This window comes from Labrus mixtus, chromosome 11 (assembly GCF_963584025.1).
Source record: "Labrus mixtus chromosome 11, fLabMix1.1, whole genome shotgun sequence".
Classification (NCBI taxonomy): domain Eukaryota; kingdom Metazoa; phylum Chordata; class Actinopteri; order Labriformes; family Labridae; genus Labrus; species Labrus mixtus.
In genome coordinates this window covers 25091152-25112674 of record NC_083622.1, presented here as the reverse complement: position 1 = coordinate 25112674, position 21523 = coordinate 25091152, and the positions used below count along the sequence as shown (strand labels likewise).

At 39.5% G+C, this 21523-nt stretch overlaps 1 protein-coding gene across 1 annotated transcript in view; it reads left to right on the top strand.

Annotated features, from left to right (window-relative positions):
• Positions 1–21523, top strand: part of LOC132984272 (CUB and sushi domain-containing protein 3-like) — a 226300-nt gene that overhangs the window by 168858 nt on the left and 35919 nt on the right. The window contains exons 50-58 of the mRNA XM_061051035.1: positions 2105–2290; positions 3108–3302; positions 3982–4155; positions 5809–5982; positions 6612–6785; positions 9374–9559; positions 11446–11619; positions 16603–16785; positions 20389–20565. Coding sequence (XP_060907018.1) covers positions 2105–2290; positions 3108–3302; positions 3982–4155; positions 5809–5982; positions 6612–6785; positions 9374–9559; positions 11446–11619; positions 16603–16785; positions 20389–20565 — 1623 coding nt within the window. The remainder of the gene's footprint in view (positions 1–2104; positions 2291–3107; positions 3303–3981; positions 4156–5808; positions 5983–6611; positions 6786–9373; positions 9560–11445; positions 11620–16602; positions 16786–20388; positions 20566–21523) is intronic.

The window sequence follows — 21523 nt, the reverse complement described above, 5'->3', positions numbered from 1 at the left end:
GCGCTTAAGGCAGCCAAGTGTCTCAGCCTGAGCTCTATTCCTGTGTTTGTAGCAGCTGAACTGAATCTGGCCTGATTGAGAGCTAGAACTCTGTCAGGTGGAAATGGAACAGAAATCAATCCTCCCTTCTTTTGTCAATTTCCACTTCTTCAAATTACTTTGGCTAACTTGCCATTAGCATGCAGTGTCTGCTGCTGTTTGGTCTCACTCAACTAATTGGGTTCTTTGATGCGCACATCATGTGAAATGTGAGCATTTACGATTGCATGCACTTGCACAGAAACTCACACAGCAGCAAACGGCAACATATGGTGTGCTTGATTGCATTTTATCAGAATGCATTTAAATCGAAATATGTATGTCATATACTTTAAAGAGACTTAAAAACACTTCCCACCTGTGATAAATTCCGTCAAGTTTGGTAATTGCAAACAGCTTCTTCAGAGCACATAAACTCAAGCATAGCAGCAAGGAATTAATGTATTCATAGAGATGTTGCCCATCTGCTGTCCACTAGATGGTTGAGATCCCATAACACTTTATCCAATCCTTTATTTTCTTAATCCATACTGTTGGAAAGGTCTAGAAAATGAATCATATAAATCTATCATTGTTGCTCATGCATCTCAGAAAGAAAATTGATCTTCTTAAATCTCAGGCCCACTGACCTTATAAGCTGTGATGAAGATGACTATCCCACATTGTAACTTTCCGTCCGCAGTATAGAAAAGTGTTTAATGCTTTAATGATCACTATCTGTTAGATTGTTGCTTAGCAGTACTCACAAATGAATGTTGATTGATTCTCTCTTGGGTTGATGAGGGCCAGTGTAATAGCTGTGGGCCATGTTGGCAGATTCCTAACTTTGATGTTTCACAGTGTGCATCAACCGAGTGTGTTTGCATGACTGTTCTTATTTAGTGTGGCCCTGCAGATGTTGGTTTCCCCACTCTATCCTCTCCCTCTGCCTTAGCTCTGATGATAAACACCTTGAGACCTACTAGCTTTAGCTGTCTATGTGTTTGAGCTCTGAGGCCATTGTAACCCAGATTCAGACTGCATTGGAGCAAGGACACAGCGCTGTGTGTAGAGAGCATCTAAATGTTAGGAAGAGTTACCTTTGGAACTCTTGTACAAAATGTAATAAGTTATTCCTAATTAAATCTAAGTCATTTGAGTTTTTTGTGCTCTAACTACTGACAAATGACAGAAATAAGATTGTTAGAGGAACCAAGAGTTACTTGGTTGATTAGCTAATTGAAAGTCAGTGAATAACTTTTTATTTAACATAGAAAAACCTCCTAAATCCCTGAAAGATTTATGGAGGGCCCAATCCTATATGTAATATTTTCAAGGATTTCTCCAGCAAGGAGACTTAAAGAGCAGTTTTATGGATCCAGTGGCCTATAATATACACAGTGTAACAAAATGACTTGATGAAGGGTTGACATGACAGATGTGTTCCCACATCCTTATTATAAACGCATTAGGTGGATGTAGTTGCTTAAATGATAACAGAATAAATGTAGTCCGTGCCGGTTGGTGTACTGTTTTGCAAATTAGGAAGTGTGACCCTCTTGGTGACTTTTTGTCTTGTAAAAGCAGATAAAGTACAGGTGCAACTCTTTCTGTTAATGATGGCTCATTTCCAATAAGTGTTCTAGTAAGTAAACCATTCCAGCCTCAGTAGCATGCACAGTGCCAGGGCTCAACTAAACTGAATGAAGTCCAAATTAATGGTATTAACTACACCTGTTCTTTCCCTGCTGTGACATGTCAAAGTGTCTGCCATGAATAAGGTCTGTTGTTAGAATTCTACAGGGATGATTGGTATCAAATTTGAGTAATTATTTCCATTTTGTTTCTTTTAGTAACCATTAGAAGGAAAATTAACATAATAATTAGCAAACAGCGGCTATTGTAAATTAAACACTTTCTATTGCTTGTGTTTTCTACACTTGCTCCCAAAACTGTGACTCTTAAAGTGAATGTTTGTTAGCCTGCCATGTCTGTGCCTACCAGCCGCCTCTGCAAACCATGCTTGCATGTGTCCTGAACTGTGCATAAACCTGTGAGTCGACAATCGTCATCTTGCTTCTTGCAGCCGTGTCTTGCGGTGTGCCCAGTGCACCAGTGAACGGAGGTGTGCTAGCTGCTGATTACTCCGTCGGCACTCGGGTGACCTACTTCTGCAACAGCGGCTACCGGCTCTCCTCCAAAGAGCTGACGACCTCAGTCTGCCAGCCAGACGGCACCTGGAGCAACCACAACAAGATACCCCGATGCATCGGTGAGTAAAGGATGTTAGAGGGAGGAAGGCCTTGGGTTAAAGAGGAGGCGTGAGGTAAAGAAATGGGGTAACCACAAGAAGCCATAGCATGGTTGAGGAGAGGGAAAGTGAGAATTTGAGAGATAAGATCAGGGATGAAGTGTTATGGAGAAGGCAGTGATTTTAGGTTTGAAAATCCTTTGATTTAGGGTGCAGGGTATTTTTAACAATACCCTGCATTGTAATAGGACACAAATGAATACTGCAGTCCCAATAGAACCTGGATATGCTGTGTTATTAGAAAATCACTGACTTGTTTGGTAGTGTAATACACAGAGATATGAAATGGTGAATAATAGTTCCAGTTCCACTCCCCACAGTGTGACAGTCAACATAACGAGTGATTGACAACATGTTTACTATTGAGACCAGTGTTTATTCCCAGCTGCATATGTACTCACGGCAAAAAAGGAAACAGATTGTTTTGAAACTAATTTGGTTTGAGAGAGTGCCAATCTATGAACAACTTTGTTGTGGAAAAACATTTGTTTACAGTTACTGCAGAAAAGTTGCAATTTACATTTGACATAGACGTAATGTTTTTTTTCCTGATTATAATTCCTTTGCACAGTTTTGTATTTCCTTTACACTGCTGGATGGTTACATAGGTTTGTAGGTTTTGACTTAGCATTGTGTGTACAAGGGATAAGAGAAGAAATTGAAACAGAAGTCAGTCCATTTGAATAATCCAAAAACTAATAATGTCCACTCCCCAACCAATCCCTTCTCTTCTTCTTTTTTTTGTGTTTTTTTTTGTTTGTTTGTTTGTTGGGCACAGTCATTATGTGCCCAAGTCTCAGTTCCTTCTCTCTTGACCACGGGAAATGGAGGATCGTCAATGGCTCCAACTACGAATATGGAACTAAAATAATCTTCACTTGCAACCCTGGATACTACCGTGTTGGCCCGGCCCATATCCAGTGCCTGTCCAACGGGGTGTGGAGCTGGAGGAGTGAAAGGCCTCGCTGTAAAAGTAAGTACCGATAACTTTTACTGCAGCAAAAAGACAAAACTGTCACAATTTTAGAGATATGACTTTTAAATTGAGCATAATTGAAAAGATATTTTTTCCAAGGAATTCATATTTTGACATTGCATTACAGTGAAAGGAACCAAAAATGTTTTATATATTTTTATACAAAACCTATTTTCTGACTCACCTCATACCAGATTCATTGATAGTAGCAATGCAGAAAAAAATCTTTTGTTCACAGCCCACTAAATCAGCAGCTGTATGATTTTGTATTCTTCACGTCTTTCAATCCCAGCCTCTGTTGGATATTGTTTATTGCAGGAAAATCTTTTCTATGCTGCCATGGGAACTGCTTTTTAGGTACCATAAAAACTGAATAGCCTGTGTATTAGCAAAGGAGATACGAGCCAGCATGATGAAAGATGTTAGGACAAAGACAAACATCTTCATTATCCTCACAATGAAATAGTACAGGTCACTTTTTTATGGCATTAAGGTTGGTAAGATGGGTGTTAATGACTGTCCTCTCCTATTGACTGGAGATGTAAGCCAACTTCTGTCTCCTCTTTCTTGCTCTCATTCCCTCTCGCTCACTCTCCTGCTGTCTTATTTTTCATTTGCTTCTTTGCCTCCTTCATCCCTTCCTCTTCTCTTTACTATCCTCCTTATCTTATTGCAGTCATTTCCTGCAGTGATGTGCCCACTCCTCCTAATGGGAAAAAAATCGGGATCCAAACAACCTTTGGAGCATCAGCCATTTTCAGCTGTAACCTTGGCTATGTTTTAAGCGGATCTACAGTTAGAGAGTGTCTCCTGTCAGGCCTCTGGAGTGGAATGGAGACTCACTGCCTGGGTAAGCACAGTCTAAATGATCTCTTTTACTTTACAGTATATAGGCTTGACCTGGGTCAAAAACTGCTGACGATCCATCCAGACAGAATATGAGCTGTTATGGTTGGGTCATCATGCCCAGAATAGAACCAGATGCAAAAGTAGAAAGTATCTACAAATTGGCTCTTTTGCTGAGTGTGTACAGCCAATAACAGTAAAAATAAAGAAATGTGTGCAGTTTTTTTTTGTTATGCAGTTCTCGCATTGTGCTAATAACTTATGTTACAATTCAGAACTTCCTTTAGGCTGACACTCATCAGGCTGTTTTCTGACATCACAGAGAATTGTGAAATGTCACTTATGGTAATGTCCTATGGTTGATTCGAGCATTTTGCAGTATAGCCCGAGAGTCAGGGGGTTGTGGTGTTTCTAAAATTGCTTAATGTGAGTGGGCCATATAGAGCCACACCTGGGTCTGAATCTATAAGACATATGCCATCTCGTACCAAAAAGCCTTAATCTTTTGTAAAGATACATAAAAAGGAAAATATGCTACAGCCAAGCTTACCGCAGCTCATCACTGCACTGTGCTGGAAGAAAATGAGACATACATAATTGCTTGAGCTGCATTCAAACCCACACAGCAGCACAATGTGACGGATTCTCCAGCACATGCATTAGACTATTCATCAACCCTGTGGCACCAGCACTTCAAGCTTCACTCCAGATTAGTACAGTTCATTAAAAGACCAGCCAGCACCTCTATCTTGTTATATGACTGTCAGGGCTAACATAGCCATGGACCTCTTAGTATGGTGGCCTACTTCAGCACTATCTTTAGAGAATTTGGCCTTTGTCAACTAGAGTGTGATAGTAAAATGCTCAACTGAGTTTCTGGGTGCAGGATTGAATTAGGGAAATCAAACTCACAGTCAGTGGCAATTTCCCAGTGTTTTTAAGTGGCAGTGGAAATCTAAGCGAGATTCCTTCTCTCTAAAAGGGATTTATTGTAGCTGAAAGTAATACGATCATGTGCATGAACGTATTGCACAGATTTTAAGGAGTTTCACATGCGTCTCTCTGTCTACTGTAGATGAGAAGGGCTGAGTTTTCAACACAAGTTAAGCAGAAGCCAGTATGAATTTAGAAGAATATTCAGAGATAATGATGCTGAAAAATGCTTTTCAAATCCAATATGTTTTGTGAAAGCGCTAACTAATTTTGTTCGCCAGCATTATAATTCCGAGACCTTTTAAATCACCATTATCCTCATTTCATTTTCTAATACAGTTGTCAAAATGCAAAGTTATTCAACTGGAAAACACAATCAAAAGTGTGTCTCCACCCTGCAACTACCATCCGTTGCTCAGTAAATGCCTCTGTAGGCTGTTATTATCAAATTCTACAACTCTGACCTAAAGAATTGCACCACAGGAATGATTGAGTTAAGTCATTGTGAGTCATGCATAATGCATCACTCCTATTGGAAAAAAGGACCTTCACGCTGCCTATTCTTCTGACCACAGAGTGTTATTAAGAACAAACACTACATGTCATGTACTGTGTTTGTCATGTGCATGTTTTCCTTTTCTCACAATAATGTTGAAAGAATATTTAGTAAAAGAAGAGATGTTGACAGTACTTTGTGTTTTTTTCTCTTATTATTATCTTACAGCTGGTCATTGTGGCGTTCCAGAGCAGATCGTTAACGGGCAGGTTGTCGGGGAAAACTTTGGTTATAGAGACACAGTGGTTTACCAGTGCAACCCTGGATTCCGGCTCATTGGCTCCTCAGTACGGATCTGCCAGCAGGACCACGTCTGGTCAGGGTTCCTCCCAGTTTGTATCTGTAAGTGCTCAAACAACAATTTCCACTGCCTGGTTAACTTCAAGAGAGATGAAGTTGAATGTGTGCTTGGTTATTTCAGAATTTCTCATCATGGACACTGATGTTCAAATGAAAACAAAAGCTTACAGAAAGAATTGTGTTTTGAATCTTGGCTCTTAATTTGATCACTTTTTAAGGATGCTTTGCATATTGTATTACTAGGAAAGAAAAGCTAATGCTTTCAACGAATGTCTTCCCATCCTTAAAGTCTTAGAACTTAGCACTGAAGTCAGTAGTCAATAATTATCTTCATAATGTGATTGTCAGTGTCCTATTCACCTATTGGTACACTGAAATATGCTGTGTACCTTGCTGTGATAAGGTAATGCCTTGCTTCCTAATTCCCTGTGTTGTCCTCTGAGGTTAATTATATGATAATGGTATTCCTATAATAGGTGTCACTGTACATCACCTATCGATCATTGTTATTGAATTTTCTTTCTCTTATTTATTCTCTCTATCCCTCTCTTTCTCTCCTCTCCTCTTTACCTTTTTGTGTGTACCCTTTCTCTGCTGATGTTCATGTTCCATCATCATCTCTCTGCCTCCCGCTTCCTGACACATCCCCGGGTGATGTGCGTCATTTTCAGCTGTCACATGTGGCCACCCGGGAAGCCCAATCTATGGCCGCACCATAGGGGATGGCTTCAACTACAATGATATGGTGCGCTTCTCCTGCAACAAAGGCTACACCCTGGAAGGACCCTCCACAGCCCAGTGCCAGGCCAGCCGCCAGTGGAGCCAGCAGCCACCGACATGCAGAGGTAAAGTCCGGCCACTGAGAATGGATTTATGATTGACAGCTAGACTGACAAAGTATCAGCAGGAAGCTGATGTATGTTGACAGTTGAACTGGAAAGCTGCTCGTCTCTGCCAGCATGTTTAGCTGTGGCTCAGATCGGACACATTGCCTCAGGAGGTGAGACAGACGGGAACGTAAAAGCAAGAATGTACTACAATAATTTGGGACTAGCAGTTCTGTCACATTATTTTGCATCTCATTAACCATCTGATGTGATCATTTCTGAAGAGGGCTACTTTGGTGTATCACATCAACTAAAGGTGTGTTAATGTTTGATTACAGGAGCTACTTCCATCTCGCTCTGCTCCTGTGAATCAGGCTAGCCATCAGTGGAGCAGGTAGCTGCCAGCAAGCGCAACTAAGATCCAGCAAGAGGGTTGGAACAGGAATCACAAGCTAGGATAACAGAATAATTTAGAAAACAGCAGATGTATTGTGATCATTCAGGAATCAGCAGCTAGTGACTGTCAGCATACATGGGTATAGAAACAGGTGCAGAATGGACAGAAGTAATGCTCACATATCTATTGATCTGAAAAAGAAAAGTCACTATCTTAGAACAAAGCATAGAAAAGCGTAATAATGAGCTTGCATCGGGATGTATGGAAAGAAAAGCATAAATGGAGAATTGTTTCTGCAATTTTCCAGCCAGTTTTTACCAGGACACTTGCTGCAGGGGGAGATTACTTTGAAAGCAAGAGAGCTCAGTACATTTATATCTCAAAGACATCTTACTGTTTGTATCAGATGGTGGCTATGTTTGTGTTGTGTCCAATTTAAATTTGCCCAGGTACGGCTCATTAGTGCTGTGTTTACAATCAGCAGCAATCCACACAGTTTTGTTGGGTTTTTTGTATTAGATTTGTTGTTGTCCTAAACTAATTCTAACTTAGCAATATATTTTTCAGGAAAAATGTTCCACTATTACACGTTGGTCCCCACTCAAATGGAGAAATAAAATAGGTGTATTGTTGGGGATTGTAGAAGCTTTTTATAAGACTTGGGCATAACAACTTTATACTTAAAAAAAAAACATGTGTTGCAATTTACAGAGGTTGGAAAAGTCTATATGATTTCAGCTGGCTAAGAAAAGTTAAACAAGAAGAAATTATTTAACATTATACTATATGAATTAGGTCTTCTTCTTCTGCAACTTGTCAGCCCCGCTAAATTTGCCAAGCTCTGCCCATTTAGAAATGTCTCTTGTCTTGGCTTGGGTTTTGTTGGCAGAGATATGCGAAGAGACACGGTTTTCCCATCTTTAATTTGCACTGTAGAGACAGACCTGGTAAAAGATCAAAATAATAAAATCTTATTTAACTGTCATGACTCCTGTTGTCAAAATATGTATTTGCACTGAAATGTTCTCACATTAAGCCAGCTTTTTGCTCATTTGCAATATTGATTTAATGTGATGTTGTGCTGAACTTAATTTCACCCTCAGCTACTCTCAGCTTTCAACCAGCCTGTCAGCTATGTTTTTGGAGATTTCAGCTGCCTCTTGACTGTTTGCTTTGAATTTGTGACAATAACTGGGCCTTTGTTTTTGTTGTTTCCAAGAGGAAGCCATGGTTGTTATTATGATTAGCAGTGCTTTAAAAATAGCAGAGACTCACTTGTCTCCCTCTTTGTAGAAGAAACAGAAAAAGCCACTGCTCAGGTCATATCAAGACTTATTTATAACTCACGTGCATATACTAACAGATTGCATCCACGCAAATTATGCTCGAACCAGAGAAAAAGGACTAATAGTTTCCAGAAAAGAGAAGTCAGATCCCTGGTGATGATTGTGAGTGGTGCTCATAATGTTGAGGGTTGTCTTTATTTTTTTATCTCAGTATGCTATGTTGAGGTCAAATAATGCATGCCAGATTGCCTCTTGTCCAGATAAACATGCAGTAGATAAAAAAAGTCAATTATAGAAAGCCATAACGCATAAACTGAATATATGAATGTACCCTGTACAATGCATCACATATATTATGTATAATACAATAGTTCAGTGAAGAATGAATGTTATTTTCCACCTCCTGCTATGTGGTGGTTTGATGTGCATTGAGTATCTTGCCATAGCAACCTTATGCATAGAGATATTAGTACTAACAGTTTTCACAAGATGGGTTTAAAATGCTTCCAAAACCATTACTTTCCCGTATTGAACATCAATAATTTATCTACATTTCCTCAGAACAAGAAGAAATGTATTTGTATGAAACCATTATTGCAACAACAAAGCATGCATATAAAAAAAGAGCATATTGATAACATACTGATTCTTTGAGTGGAGTCTATATGACTGCACTCGGGTCAAAAGAAATAAAGGGAAAGGTAAACCTCAACTTCTAAAAGGAATGTGACCGTGGAGTTCCAACAGCGTTTTGCCTGAAATTACAATGAAAACATCTGTCCTCTCTGAGATATCCTTGCAGCAATCAGAATTTAATTGGACTGCTTTCAGTATGCTACTGTATGAATTCTCTCCTATCATGATTAAACAGAGTGAATAATTCATGAGATCCTATGTATTTCTTTCTTGTCTTTGTCATCCAGTGGTAAACTGCACAGATCCGGGTATCCCTGCCAATTCTATCAGGGAGAGTAAAATTGAGCATGGGAACTTCACATTTGGCAGCGTGGTCTTCTATGACTGTAACCCAGGATATTACCTGTTCGGGTCATCAGTGCTAACCTGCCAGCCGGAGGGCCACTGGGACAAACCTCTCCCAGAATGCATCGGTACAGTGGTTATTTTTTAATGACTTTTGCAACTGTATCATTCCAGTTCTAGTGTGTGAGATTTAGGTCCATTGGCAGAAATGGAATTTAATATACATAAGCTTGGTTTCAAGAGAAACTAATTAACTGAAGATAAGCATTTTGTTTCCATTACCTTAGAATGAGATCTTTAAATCTACAGACAGAACAGGACTTCTTATGTTTCATAACAATGTTAAAAACAGTAGCTCAGAATGGACAAACTGGCCTTAAGGCCATTTCAAGGTTTTTGCTGAGTCAGGTTGGAAGGAGCAGGTTGCAAACTGTTCCCTCAACATAAGTGCTGCTAAATTCTACAAGCGGATTCTTTAAGGTTTTTTATATGTCTGGCATAGATATTATAATGGAAGTAAGTGATTATGATGGCATCACCGAATGGTTTGTCGATTTTTCTGAGGGCCTTTCCTACAGCATTTTGGAAAGTGCCATCTTTATTTCATTCCAGAAATGACCTTATTTGAGTCAGTGTAGTTAAGACCCTAAGCGGATCTTCATTATCACAGACATACAGTATATGTTTATCTGTTTTGAAGAGGTCTTGAAACTTGTGATTGAAAACATACATGCATCTATCTATTTATTTATTTTCAAGATTTTTGTTGCCTTTTTGTCTTAATTGATTGGACAGTTTAAGAGAAACAGGAAATTAGGGAAGGAGAGAGTGGGCTAGATGTGCATCAAAGTGCAGAGACCAGGAGTCAAACCAGCAGTCGATACGTTGAGGACTGTAACCTGTGTAGATAACACATGACACATGTTGCAAGTAACGCATTGGGGGGAAAGTTTTGAGTCTGGACTGAGTATTCACACGCTTGTTTGTGTCCTCATGTGCTTCTTTAAATAAAATGGTGCAAGTTGCCAAACACACTGCCTGAGAGCATCAGTATGTAGTTTGATGTCCTAGTAGCATATGGTTATGTAGCACTGTTCCTAATTTAGAAATGGAGAAACTGTCACAGGAGCAGTTGTTCAGGCTATTGCTAATGTTCCCTCAAAACCAAGTGCTCAAAATATAACCATCCATGAACAGTAGGGGTTATCTGAGGTTTTCATGTTGCTCTCCAACACCTGGCTCACCTGGTAATGACCTATTTCTGCTGAAGTGATCTAAAGTAAACCTCTACATTGAGCACATAGGCTCACAAAGCATTTAATTTCATGGTAGAGAGATGACGCATCCCCCATTTAGTTTATCAAACAGAATGATAATTAAAGAGATACACAGGAGTGTCTGACTCTATTCACAGCTACACTGACTCTTTGTTAATGAATTAGCTTTCCAAAATTACAGGAACTTACTTTGCACTACGAGTCTAAGCTTATTACTAAAGCGCCAACAAATTGTAAAATAACATTAAAAAATAAGATAAAATAAAATCCTTGTGCAATCTGATAAGCATCATGTTGAATTTAGATACAAAATTAAAGCTAATCTTTTCTCGTTATATGAAATATTATCACGGCAATGAAGTCAGTTCTGAGTGAGTAACAGTAATTATCCATCAATTTTTTTTCAACACAAGTTTCACCAAACTACCTAAACATACAAAGCTCACACCACTGCAGATCAACGTGTGTGATTTTTTTGTCACGTTTTCCATCAGCACATTATGACGGGATATTCACTGACTTCAGCAGAGGTGACTCTCAAGGATGTGAATAACATAACAATAATGTGAAGATATTTAGCCTAGCATATATATATATACATATATATATATATATGTTAGCTTATTGAAAGCTATTTAGGTGTTTGTGGCGATGTGTGTCTGTGTTGGGAAGCAACACAAACCCCTCCATCCACTCACCTTTTCAATCTTATTTCCTTCCCTCGCTCTGTCATGCAGAGGTGGACTGTGGCCACCCAGGTACCCCTCCCCATGGAGTGATGAGTGGGGAGAAGTTCACCTTTGGCTCCACGGTGCGCTACACCTGCACTGGAGACCGCCAGCTCATAGGAGACTCATCACTCACCTGTCAGCTGAACGGACACTGGAGTGGTCCACTGCCTCACTGCTCAGGTAGATAAAAACAAATGCTGAAACGATATCAATATACTGCTAAAGACTTGTGTTTTTTATTTTATTGTACACTTTCTATTGAACTTTAACTTCCTGTAAAGAGGTTTTCTAAAGTACTGGAAAGATTTGTGTGTAGCCTGACCTATTTTCTCACTAATCTCAAGTGGTTAATGAGCCACACAGCTGGCTGTAGTTTTTTGGTTTATGTGTGCTGTTTTTGAAATATCTGTGTCTATGATTACTATCACCCCAGTACTGCAGAGTTTAATATAGTTCTGTGTTTGATGCCTGTAGCTTTAAAAATTAGATACTAAAATGTATCCAGTATTTCTTCAATATTTTTTTTAATATTCTACAGAAGACATGGTCATAAGTAGTTCAGTCAAGGGTTTACAGCAATGTCTGCAATGTACAGACTAATCAGGACACTGATTCTGCAGAAACAAGCGAGTGTGAAATCATTGAAATATAGAACAAAAAACAAAAACTCATACAACTCTTATTTTATTAGCGTGTCAAACATTGAAAGCATTATATCCCTACAGCAGGCTACACAGTAAACACTTACACATAGTGAACACGTGTGGGAGTCCTGGCTTTAATGAGTTATTTGATTAGAACAAAAATGCACACGATTATTAGCGCTTGTGTGAGGTTCAAGGGAAATGACACATATGATAATTATCATCCCGACTGAGTCAATTCAATTCAAGACCTTTATTTTAACTCGGAAGACACTGAGGTTTCCCTCATTTACAGTGAAGTCGAGATCAAGGCGTAAAAGCGGGGACACCAATAAAAGCGAGTATAGGAAAGGGAAAAAAACAAAATCAGCTAAAAAGAAAACAGTTACATATCTAGAAAACAGCCGGCAACACAGCTAAAAACAGTTACACATTGATGCACAATGGTCCGTTACTAAGGCCTTAAAGGCTGCATATGAGGGAAGAGTCTTCATTTTAAAATGTGTTGGATGACATTCCAGGAATCAGGAGCATTGAATGAAAAAGCAATCTTTCCAAGATGTGAATATGCTCGGGGGACCTTAAGCACCATCCAATCACTGGAACGAGTGAAATACGTTCCACTATTCCATTCCAACAAGGCTGAAATGTATGGAGGCAGCTTACCAGTAATTGACCCAAACTAGAAGCCTTTAAAGCGCTCTTACAGGTTTATTTTAATGATACGTACCTCCCAAAATATTAGACCGTTGTTGTTCAATTTCCACTAGCAAGTTTCAGCACTTAACAGAACAGGTCTTTTTGTGGTGTATACTTTGAAGTATCTGTATTTGGCTGATGCATCCTTGGAAGGGTACAGTTGGAGTAGTAATAGGGAGCTCAGACTTCTCTCCTCAGCCAATGAATGTGTAGAATCAAATGATGCTTCCCACATTAACAATGAGTTGAGTGTAAGATATCACATCTGGTCTGACACAACCAAAGTGCAGACTCTGGTCAAACAAAAGTCACAACACAACTTTTTGTGGCCAATTTTCAAAACACACAGTTGCAAACTATACTCTTGACATTTTCTGAAAACCTGCTAAAACCATGTGTGTGGGTTTGTGTCTGCCAAACTACAAACTTTTCCCATTAATCCCCTCTGTGTTCTTCTCTCACATCACATTTAAACATTCCTGACCCTTTCACTGGATTCCCTTTACTGAATGTTCACTCAGTTTGTTCAATTCACTGGCCCAGAAGTAATGTTTGTAAGCACACTTGTGTGACGGTGTTTTTCTCTCTCCTGTAAACGGAGTCTACTCTCTACTCTCCTTTGATAGTTTGTATTTACTCAGACAGTTGGAGAGTAGCGAGGTGGTAGTAAAGTAAGGCAAGAAGAATAGTAAGAAGATGCACATTCATGCATTTCATTCAATGTTTCGTTCTTAGTTTAGCAAAGCAAAGGGGAAATAGTGTTCTGGAGTATATTCCTCTGCTCTTGCCTTCATAATGAGCCACAGCGTGCAGCCTAATAACTGTTTTTAGGCTGAAATTATGGTTGTAGACTCTAATCATGCATGTCATTTTAATGTTTGTGGTCAGAAAAACACATTTTGAAACCCTTTTTGTTCTTCATCACCTACTCCTTAAAACCAATTTGCCATCTATTATTGAAATAATTTGATCAGCACCCTGTTGTGATGACAAATGAGCCTGTTGGAAAGTGATGGTTTGTTGTATGTTGTTTTATATTCAATTGAATCACTCATCCTGAGCTGTGTATAAGCAGCATGAGCTCTGATGCCTCTGTTTATCTGAAGACACCCAGCTAATGAACTTTGTTTTTATCTGTTCAAAACATTTAACACCACACTACATTTGGAACATTTAATTTGACTTGTCCTAAACCTAATCAGCATCAAGCCATCAGTGGAAAAGTGAGATAAGTAAAGCCAACATTAATCTGTTCCAGAGTATTTAAATTGCCAAAGAGCACTCGGTGTTTAGAGAGGAAACCCCTGTGGAGGAATTTGTGCAGCAGAAATGCTCCTGGGTCAGTGACGAGAGAATTTAATCAGAAAATGACGCATTGACTTTCATGAGCTTAAGATAAATCATTGTGACTTATTTAAAGGCCAAATCAAAAGTTTTATAAATGTAAAAATGACAGGTTTAGTAAAAATGCATATATAGCCAAAAATAAACAACTTACAGATGTTAGTTAATAATTATAAGACTGTTTTGTGAGGTGTGGGACTCAGATTTGATAAAGTTTTCTTTTTTTGAAGATGGTAATAAGATTGTAAATGCAGTCATCACATTAAAACTTTAAATGGTATCACTCAGCGTTTGTTTACTATGAAATCTGCAACATATCATGCAAAACAGACTCCTTTGTGAAACACCCGTTCATCACTAAGAGGTGAATCCAGACCCATGGCAGTAAACATCTGTTACAGCTGTAGGAAGAATTATAACCACACAGCTGGACACCGGTTGTTGCTAACAGGAACTGAAGTAGTGATGAAGCATGGAGAGTTTAAATTAGTGAAAGTGTACATATTAGCACCTAGTTTTTCCATTTGCTTTCTGCAAATTCTACATTGCAGAGGGGTTTGCTGCACAGTCCATTGTCAGCGGGACTGGGATTTATTTAATTGCACATTTGAATTCTCAGTGTTCATCACCAATAGCAACACAATAATTTAGACTATAAACTCCTAAGAAGTCAAGGCCAGTGTTCATGCATCCATCCATCCATGCATCTATGCTCCCTTCATCCATCCTCCTTTGTTAATTAGCAAGACAGGGCTTAAAACTGCTTGCCAAGCCATTCCCCTTTTGTCCCCATACGTTGCATGGCTGAGTTGAAAGCCTTATTATTTCCCCACAAAGGGAGCCTTGGTGAACAGACATTAACTCCGATTCAAACCAAATCCACCACCATCCCAATTAGTGAGATTATAGCTGTCACAGTGCATGCCGAGCCGGACCGCCTCACCTAATCGAAGGAGACTAATGATGTACCGACAGCTGCTGTGAGACATGAAAACACATACAGTAAAGCACACACACAAGTGGACATCTACACACACAGGCAACGCACAAGTATACATACTTAACATGCACTTGTAAAGAAAAGTGCATGTAAATACATGCAGAGAGTGGCAGGGATAGTATAAACACTCACATGCATCAAGTACACTCTTACACACACATATGCAGTGCAAAGGTAGGCAACATTGCTCATATATGAACTCACACTCAATGTTAACCAAAGCCTCGTGCAAAAATAAACCAGCACCAGCTCTTAGCCTTTCACATGAATAATCTGATTTCTAGACGAGTTAACCCAGGTAATGTATGTAGACGATAGAGTGTTTAAAGTGTTTCTTTAAAAGACCAGCAAACATCAGCAGTGATACTGGACTTGTTGACAAAGTCTTACACACAGTGAATGATGCAGTGTGTGCGTACAGCTCAAGGAACAAGACTTCAGAGTCAATAAAGCACAGATCCTTCACAAAAAGACCACCCGCACAGAACTTGTACAGCCCCAGTTTCAGATATGGTACAAAGTAGACTATCTATCTGTCTGTATGCTTTGTCTGCTTTGTCAGTCAATCTATTTCATTCCTTGTGATATTTTAGCTTTTGATGCAGAACTTTTTGCTCCTTTCTTTCCTTGCTCTTGGTGTCGTATCTGTTAGAGAATTGAATCTGCGTCAGTGGAAGTGCTGGCTGGTGTTTTCTGTGTTATGTGCTTTTCCCTCTGCTCTGAAGATACCCTGTAATGCAAAAGAGCCCATCCTCTGAACTCATCCTGACCTTACACCACTCAGCTTCGCTTGCTGTTTATCACAACATCAAATGTTCAGTCATCATGGAACGCTGATGCCATTACTGTCATTCCTCTTTTTTTTCCAGTGGCTCAGACAGAGAACAAGTCCCATTTGTCATCCACACAGGATCAGCTCTAATGGGGACATGATTGGAGAATTTACAGGAGACACTGCTTCATTTTATAGGAGATCATTCATAGGTGTGCAAAACAAGTAGTGCAAGACACTAAAAGTATTGTATGTTCCTCCAAAAGAGAAAAGACAGGAAGGATAATTCATGATAATAAAAAATGCATTTAGCTTCAGAGGTCAAACTGTATTCATCATTTCTCATAACCACAGCTGGTTGCCTTTTAATGCTGGCCACGCTCTTTTTATGGACAGAAAACTCCTGGTGTCAAAGCCATGAAACGTATCGGTCCTCCAGGTTGTTGGCGTTGTGACAACTGCTCATTGGTGCATTGTGTGTTTTATGGCTGCTTCCTGGAGGGCTCAAAAGATGTACAGTTTGAGTCTAAGTCCTCTCTGTATCATCCTTCTGCTTTACAGCTTTACACCAACACTGGGTTATATTTCACTGCCATACCATCTTAAAAGGTCCCATCTGTGAACACACACATAGACACTTAAAGTGAATATCATCTTTAGTTTTTTGTTTTCATCGCTCCTTGTCTGGTTATCTCCCAATGCAGGCGACATGGCAGATACCTGCGGGGATCCTGGCACTCCTGCCCATGCCAGCAGGGAGGCGGGAAACTTCAAAGTGCGCAGCAAGGTGCGCTTCACCTGCGCAGTGGGACACACGCTGTACGGCTCAGCAGAGAGGATATGCTTTCCCAACGGGACCTGGTCAGGCAGACAGCCGTTCTGCAAACGTAAGGAAGATCTCTTAAATGTGTCTGTGATGTTTTGTAAGTAACAGCGGGAGAGGAGTGCACAGGAGTCATGCAGAGAGGCAGCACAAACAAACGCATGTAAACACACACACACAGAGTAAAACTCATACAGTTATACTAAGAGTTGCATAGTTAAATGTGGAAGGGTACCAGACCACAACACCTATTTATACTTACTGCAAATGTCCCAATAAATAAATATTGAAACTGTCCAGAAGCCAGCACTGAAGACTGGACCAGAATTTCAGTATTTCAGTAATCAGTGTTTTTACTTGTCCTTTTACAATCTCATCCCTATTTCATAACCTGATTATGAATTCATTCTAGACTCTGTATTTTTATTCAAAGTGCTGCTATGTTTGATGCTAGGACACGACCACATCAAGTTGCATACAGAGTAGTTCACTTGTTAGTGAAACAAAAATCAGCCTGTGTTTTATCATTGTTTTGTACATCTGAAATATAATCCCAAATATCTCAACAGAGGCTCATGTAATTTTCATAAAGGCATGGACTACAACTGATTGAAGGCAGTTTAAAACAGATGGCCATTCATAACATGGCAGTGAATAAAATACACTATTTAGTTGAGTTATAGGAAAAGTAGGATCCAGTGCTCTAGGGATTTATCCTTTGGAAATCTTTGTCTTGTAACCAAATTAATCAATGGAAATACACTACTGCAGTGACCCTTCAAAATGTACCAAGGTTGATATTATATATTTATCTGGATCATGTATAACCCGGTTTTAAAACAAGTCAAATGGATAACAGGTGAAAGTTCTGAATAAAACTATTAAGCGAGCACCACAAAATTGGTAGGATAAATGGACAACGCATCTCAACCTCCTCCTGTGTACAAAAGTGAAGACAAAGTACTCCTATGACAGGTGCTGACACATTCTTTTGGAGCCACAGTCTGTACAGTAGGGTTCAGCTGGAAGGGCTCTGGTATTGGTAGCACGCCACGTGAGCTAACCAAACGACATTTAACGTCCTGATTAAATGGCAAAGATCCCTCAGGTCAGTCCAGTCGACAGCAGAACAGAATCTTCTGGAAGCAGAAACTCACTGTTATGTAAAGTAAATGTTATTCTCTGTTAGTGTTTGTTACATTTACTTGCATCGTTTCACCTTTACTCATGTTATCCTGTGCAAACACTGATGCAGGAGCAGCATTTGTCAACAGAGCTGTCAATCATGGCAGTTTACACTTTTTTATAGCCTAACTCATTTCAAGAAAACTTCTCAGAAAAAAAGGTGACTTGAACACAATTCTTTTTCAATTTTAAGACACATTTTTAAAATGTTCTGACTCTTTTTTTTGAAAGGTTAACATGATGTTTTCATCAAGATCAACTTTGTTATCAAAACATTTTGAGCCCTATCTGTCCCCAGTTTCACACATCATATAAAACACATGAGCTTATGTGAATAAGTAATGTGACTAGAGTGAACATCCACACCTATACACACACACACAAACGATTACAAAGCTCACAAACACTGCACTGTACCAGATGGATAACTATCTCTCTGCTGCAGTCTGGTATTTTCTGCCAGCTCTTGGTGCTGTGACAGGCTTCCAGATTTCAACCAAAAAATTCATTAATTCTAGTCACCTAAAGCCAAGTTCTTCTTGGATTGTGATAAATGAATCATTGTGGATTTTGAAGATATTAGTTCACAGAATGCCAGCTCTACATTTTGCATAAATTACCCCCAGGGGTCAACCGGATATTGAGTCTCGTGTTTGACTACTTCTGCTCTCCTTTTCTCACTACTGTCCACTATCCTGGCACAGTGCCAGTGTCATCTTTTATGCAGAGTCCCCTTTGACGATTCTCTGTATGTCTGCCTTTCATTACATCTCTCATGTGTCTCCCCTTTTCTGTCTCTTTCTGCTGTCTCTCTCAATCCCTCATCGTCCCTGATGTCGGCCTTTTTCACTCGCTTCTTCCCTGATGTCTCTCCATCTTAATCTCATTGTGTGGCTGTCTCTCCATCCCTGTCCACTCATCCATCTGTAAGTCCTCTGTCTCCCTCTCTCACTCTCTACTGCTCATCCTTACCCTACCTCCCCTCAGTTTACCCCACATCTCTCTCTCTCTCCCTACCTATCTTTTTATCTCTCCATCTCCCTGCAGAATTCCTGATTTAAAGATTGTTTTAGCAACCTCAGGAAGGAGGGGGCATAAATTCACTAGAGCCTGAATGAGTTTCAGTGCTGTTTGTGTCTGATCTAAAGCCCTGTCTGCTGTTAAAGCCCATCCATCTGTTATCTACAGCCTTTTATGGTTCCTGGAAAACAGTCACTGTGGATATTAAGCTTAATAATATCCATCTCACAATACCATCAAGGTCTGTTTTGGGATTCTGTCATCATGTCTGCCTTGAATTAATAAAGAGGAAGCCAAAGAGACGGCCATGTTTTATGTTTGGCATATGTCTGTGTGTGTTTGAATGTGAGCATTGTGGTACCCATTGTGTTTAGCTATCTGCCTAAGTAAACGTTTGCGCCTCAATTAGCTGGCCTGTATGTGTCTGTGTATGTGTGAATGTGTCTAGTGTGTGAATGGGATGTGTGTGCACCTACAACTTGTCTGTCTCTTACAAGAAACACACTTTACCATTTCCAGGTGATTAGGTGATTTTTAGAGCAATCAGTTTCATAATCAAAAGTTATTCAGAGCGGAACAAAAGAGATGAAAGAAATCCTGTTCTCTCCCTTCTTGTTCTTTAATCTTTGTTTTTCTTTGGCATATTCTTGAAATGTTTTAAAGGAATGCCTAGAATAAAAGCCAAACTTTCCAGTCCACTGCAGAATGTCCTTTCTACTCCAGGGAGAGTGAACATCTAAAGAAACACTAAGCACTAGATTCAGCTTGCTCTTTTTTAGATTTTTGCTTTATATTGTAAAAAAAAAAATACAAGGTGAAAGTTATTCCTAATTATGTTTGGATTCTACATCTATTAATTATGAAGTTGAATTAAATGACTTTAAGTATGTTGTTGTTAGGACGAACCTTGAGTCTTTTTAGCACGGTTGCAAATTGTTTTGTTGACATTACTCCCACATGCCTCCTCTTTTTTTTCATCAGCACTAACTGTCATTACCATGAGTGTGCTATGGGACTTGACAATTCACTTTACAGTATTTACTGATGACTCTTCAATATAGTAACAGGGATGCTCATTGGACTCTCTAAAAAAAAGCTGTGATGCATAATGGATCAGTGTTTCTTTACTGGTTTGGTTTAAAGCCTCTTTTGAAGGAAAACAATTCTTCCTCACATGCCATGATGTAAAGCACATGCTCATGATGGGAAACCAAGCCAATGACCAACAAGACGTAGATTAAGACCTACAAATATTCATCAGGTTCTCTTTTCACACAATATGGAAAAGAGTATATTTTTCAAAGCCCTTATATCATCTTGAGACCTTCAGAAGTCATCTTGCAGCCACCTTTGGGGCTCCCAGCCTTCAAATGGTGAATCACTGATATGGAAAATAGAAAATCCATTACTATTTCACACCTTTGACCTTCACCTCTTAATGTCTTTCTCCCTTCTCTTGCAGCTGTACAGTGCAGTAATCCTGTGACACCTGCCCATGGCCGAATTTCCCGTGTGGATGGCACAACTTTCTCCCACTCCATCGTGTATTCTTGTATTGAAGGCTATTTCCTCACCGGCTCACCCACACGCCAGTGTCTGGCAAATGGCACATGGTCTGGCACAGCGCCAAACTGCACAAGTGAGTTAAATATGCACACAACCATGAGGGGATAGTGGAGTCATGTCTCTCGGTCTGGTGGAATCTCTTAAAAGGTCACTGGGCTGCACAGTTTTCTTGTTATGAAATAAAAGAAGAGCAATGCATTGTCTGCTCACCGCGGTCAGACACAGTCCCAATTATAGCTTTGCTGTGAACAGAAAAATGTGACAGTATACAATTCAATTGGTTGATCACATTTAGCTCAGTCACACTTTCACCAACGTTGGCAGCCGAAGAATTTGATATAGTCGCATTCAGGAAAAATAACAGAAAAATGAACATAGGACGTAAAAGATCAGGATGTCAGTGGGTGTTATGAGTGTGTCAAGGATGAGCAGAGTGTTGTCCTGATGTTGAGCTGTTACTGACATGTCACACATGGCCTGGCATGTCAGTCACAATAAATGCAGAGGACTACAGTAGACTGAATCAGCCAACGTTCTTTTTGCTATATGATGCAGACTGAAATTAAATTAAACATATAATGTATAATGGAAGACAGATCAACCCCTCCGAATAGAATCAACACAAACAGGACAGAAGATGATTTGCTCCATGCTTTGCTGAGTGATGAACAGTGGTGCTTAAATAGGGTTTAAAATTTCAAATAGTGCATAAATCTCTTTGAGCCACTCTCACTGCAAAGCGTCAGAACTGTCAGACAGTTTTTTATTGTCTGAATCTCTGCAAATGAGCCATGCAGTAATTAAGAAGTATGCCAATCTATATTCAATTTGCACCAGGATGACTATCATAGGAAATTACACGTTGTTCTTCCCTCTGAAAATCACCATAGTATCTCTTCCTCATTCATTCCTTTTTGCTTGTTATTGAATCACAAGAAAAGATAAATGGTACAGGCATAATTTTAAATTTTTGGAATGAAATTAGTCCCTGGAGAGATATCCATGAGGAGGGAGGGACAAAGATAAAAAGA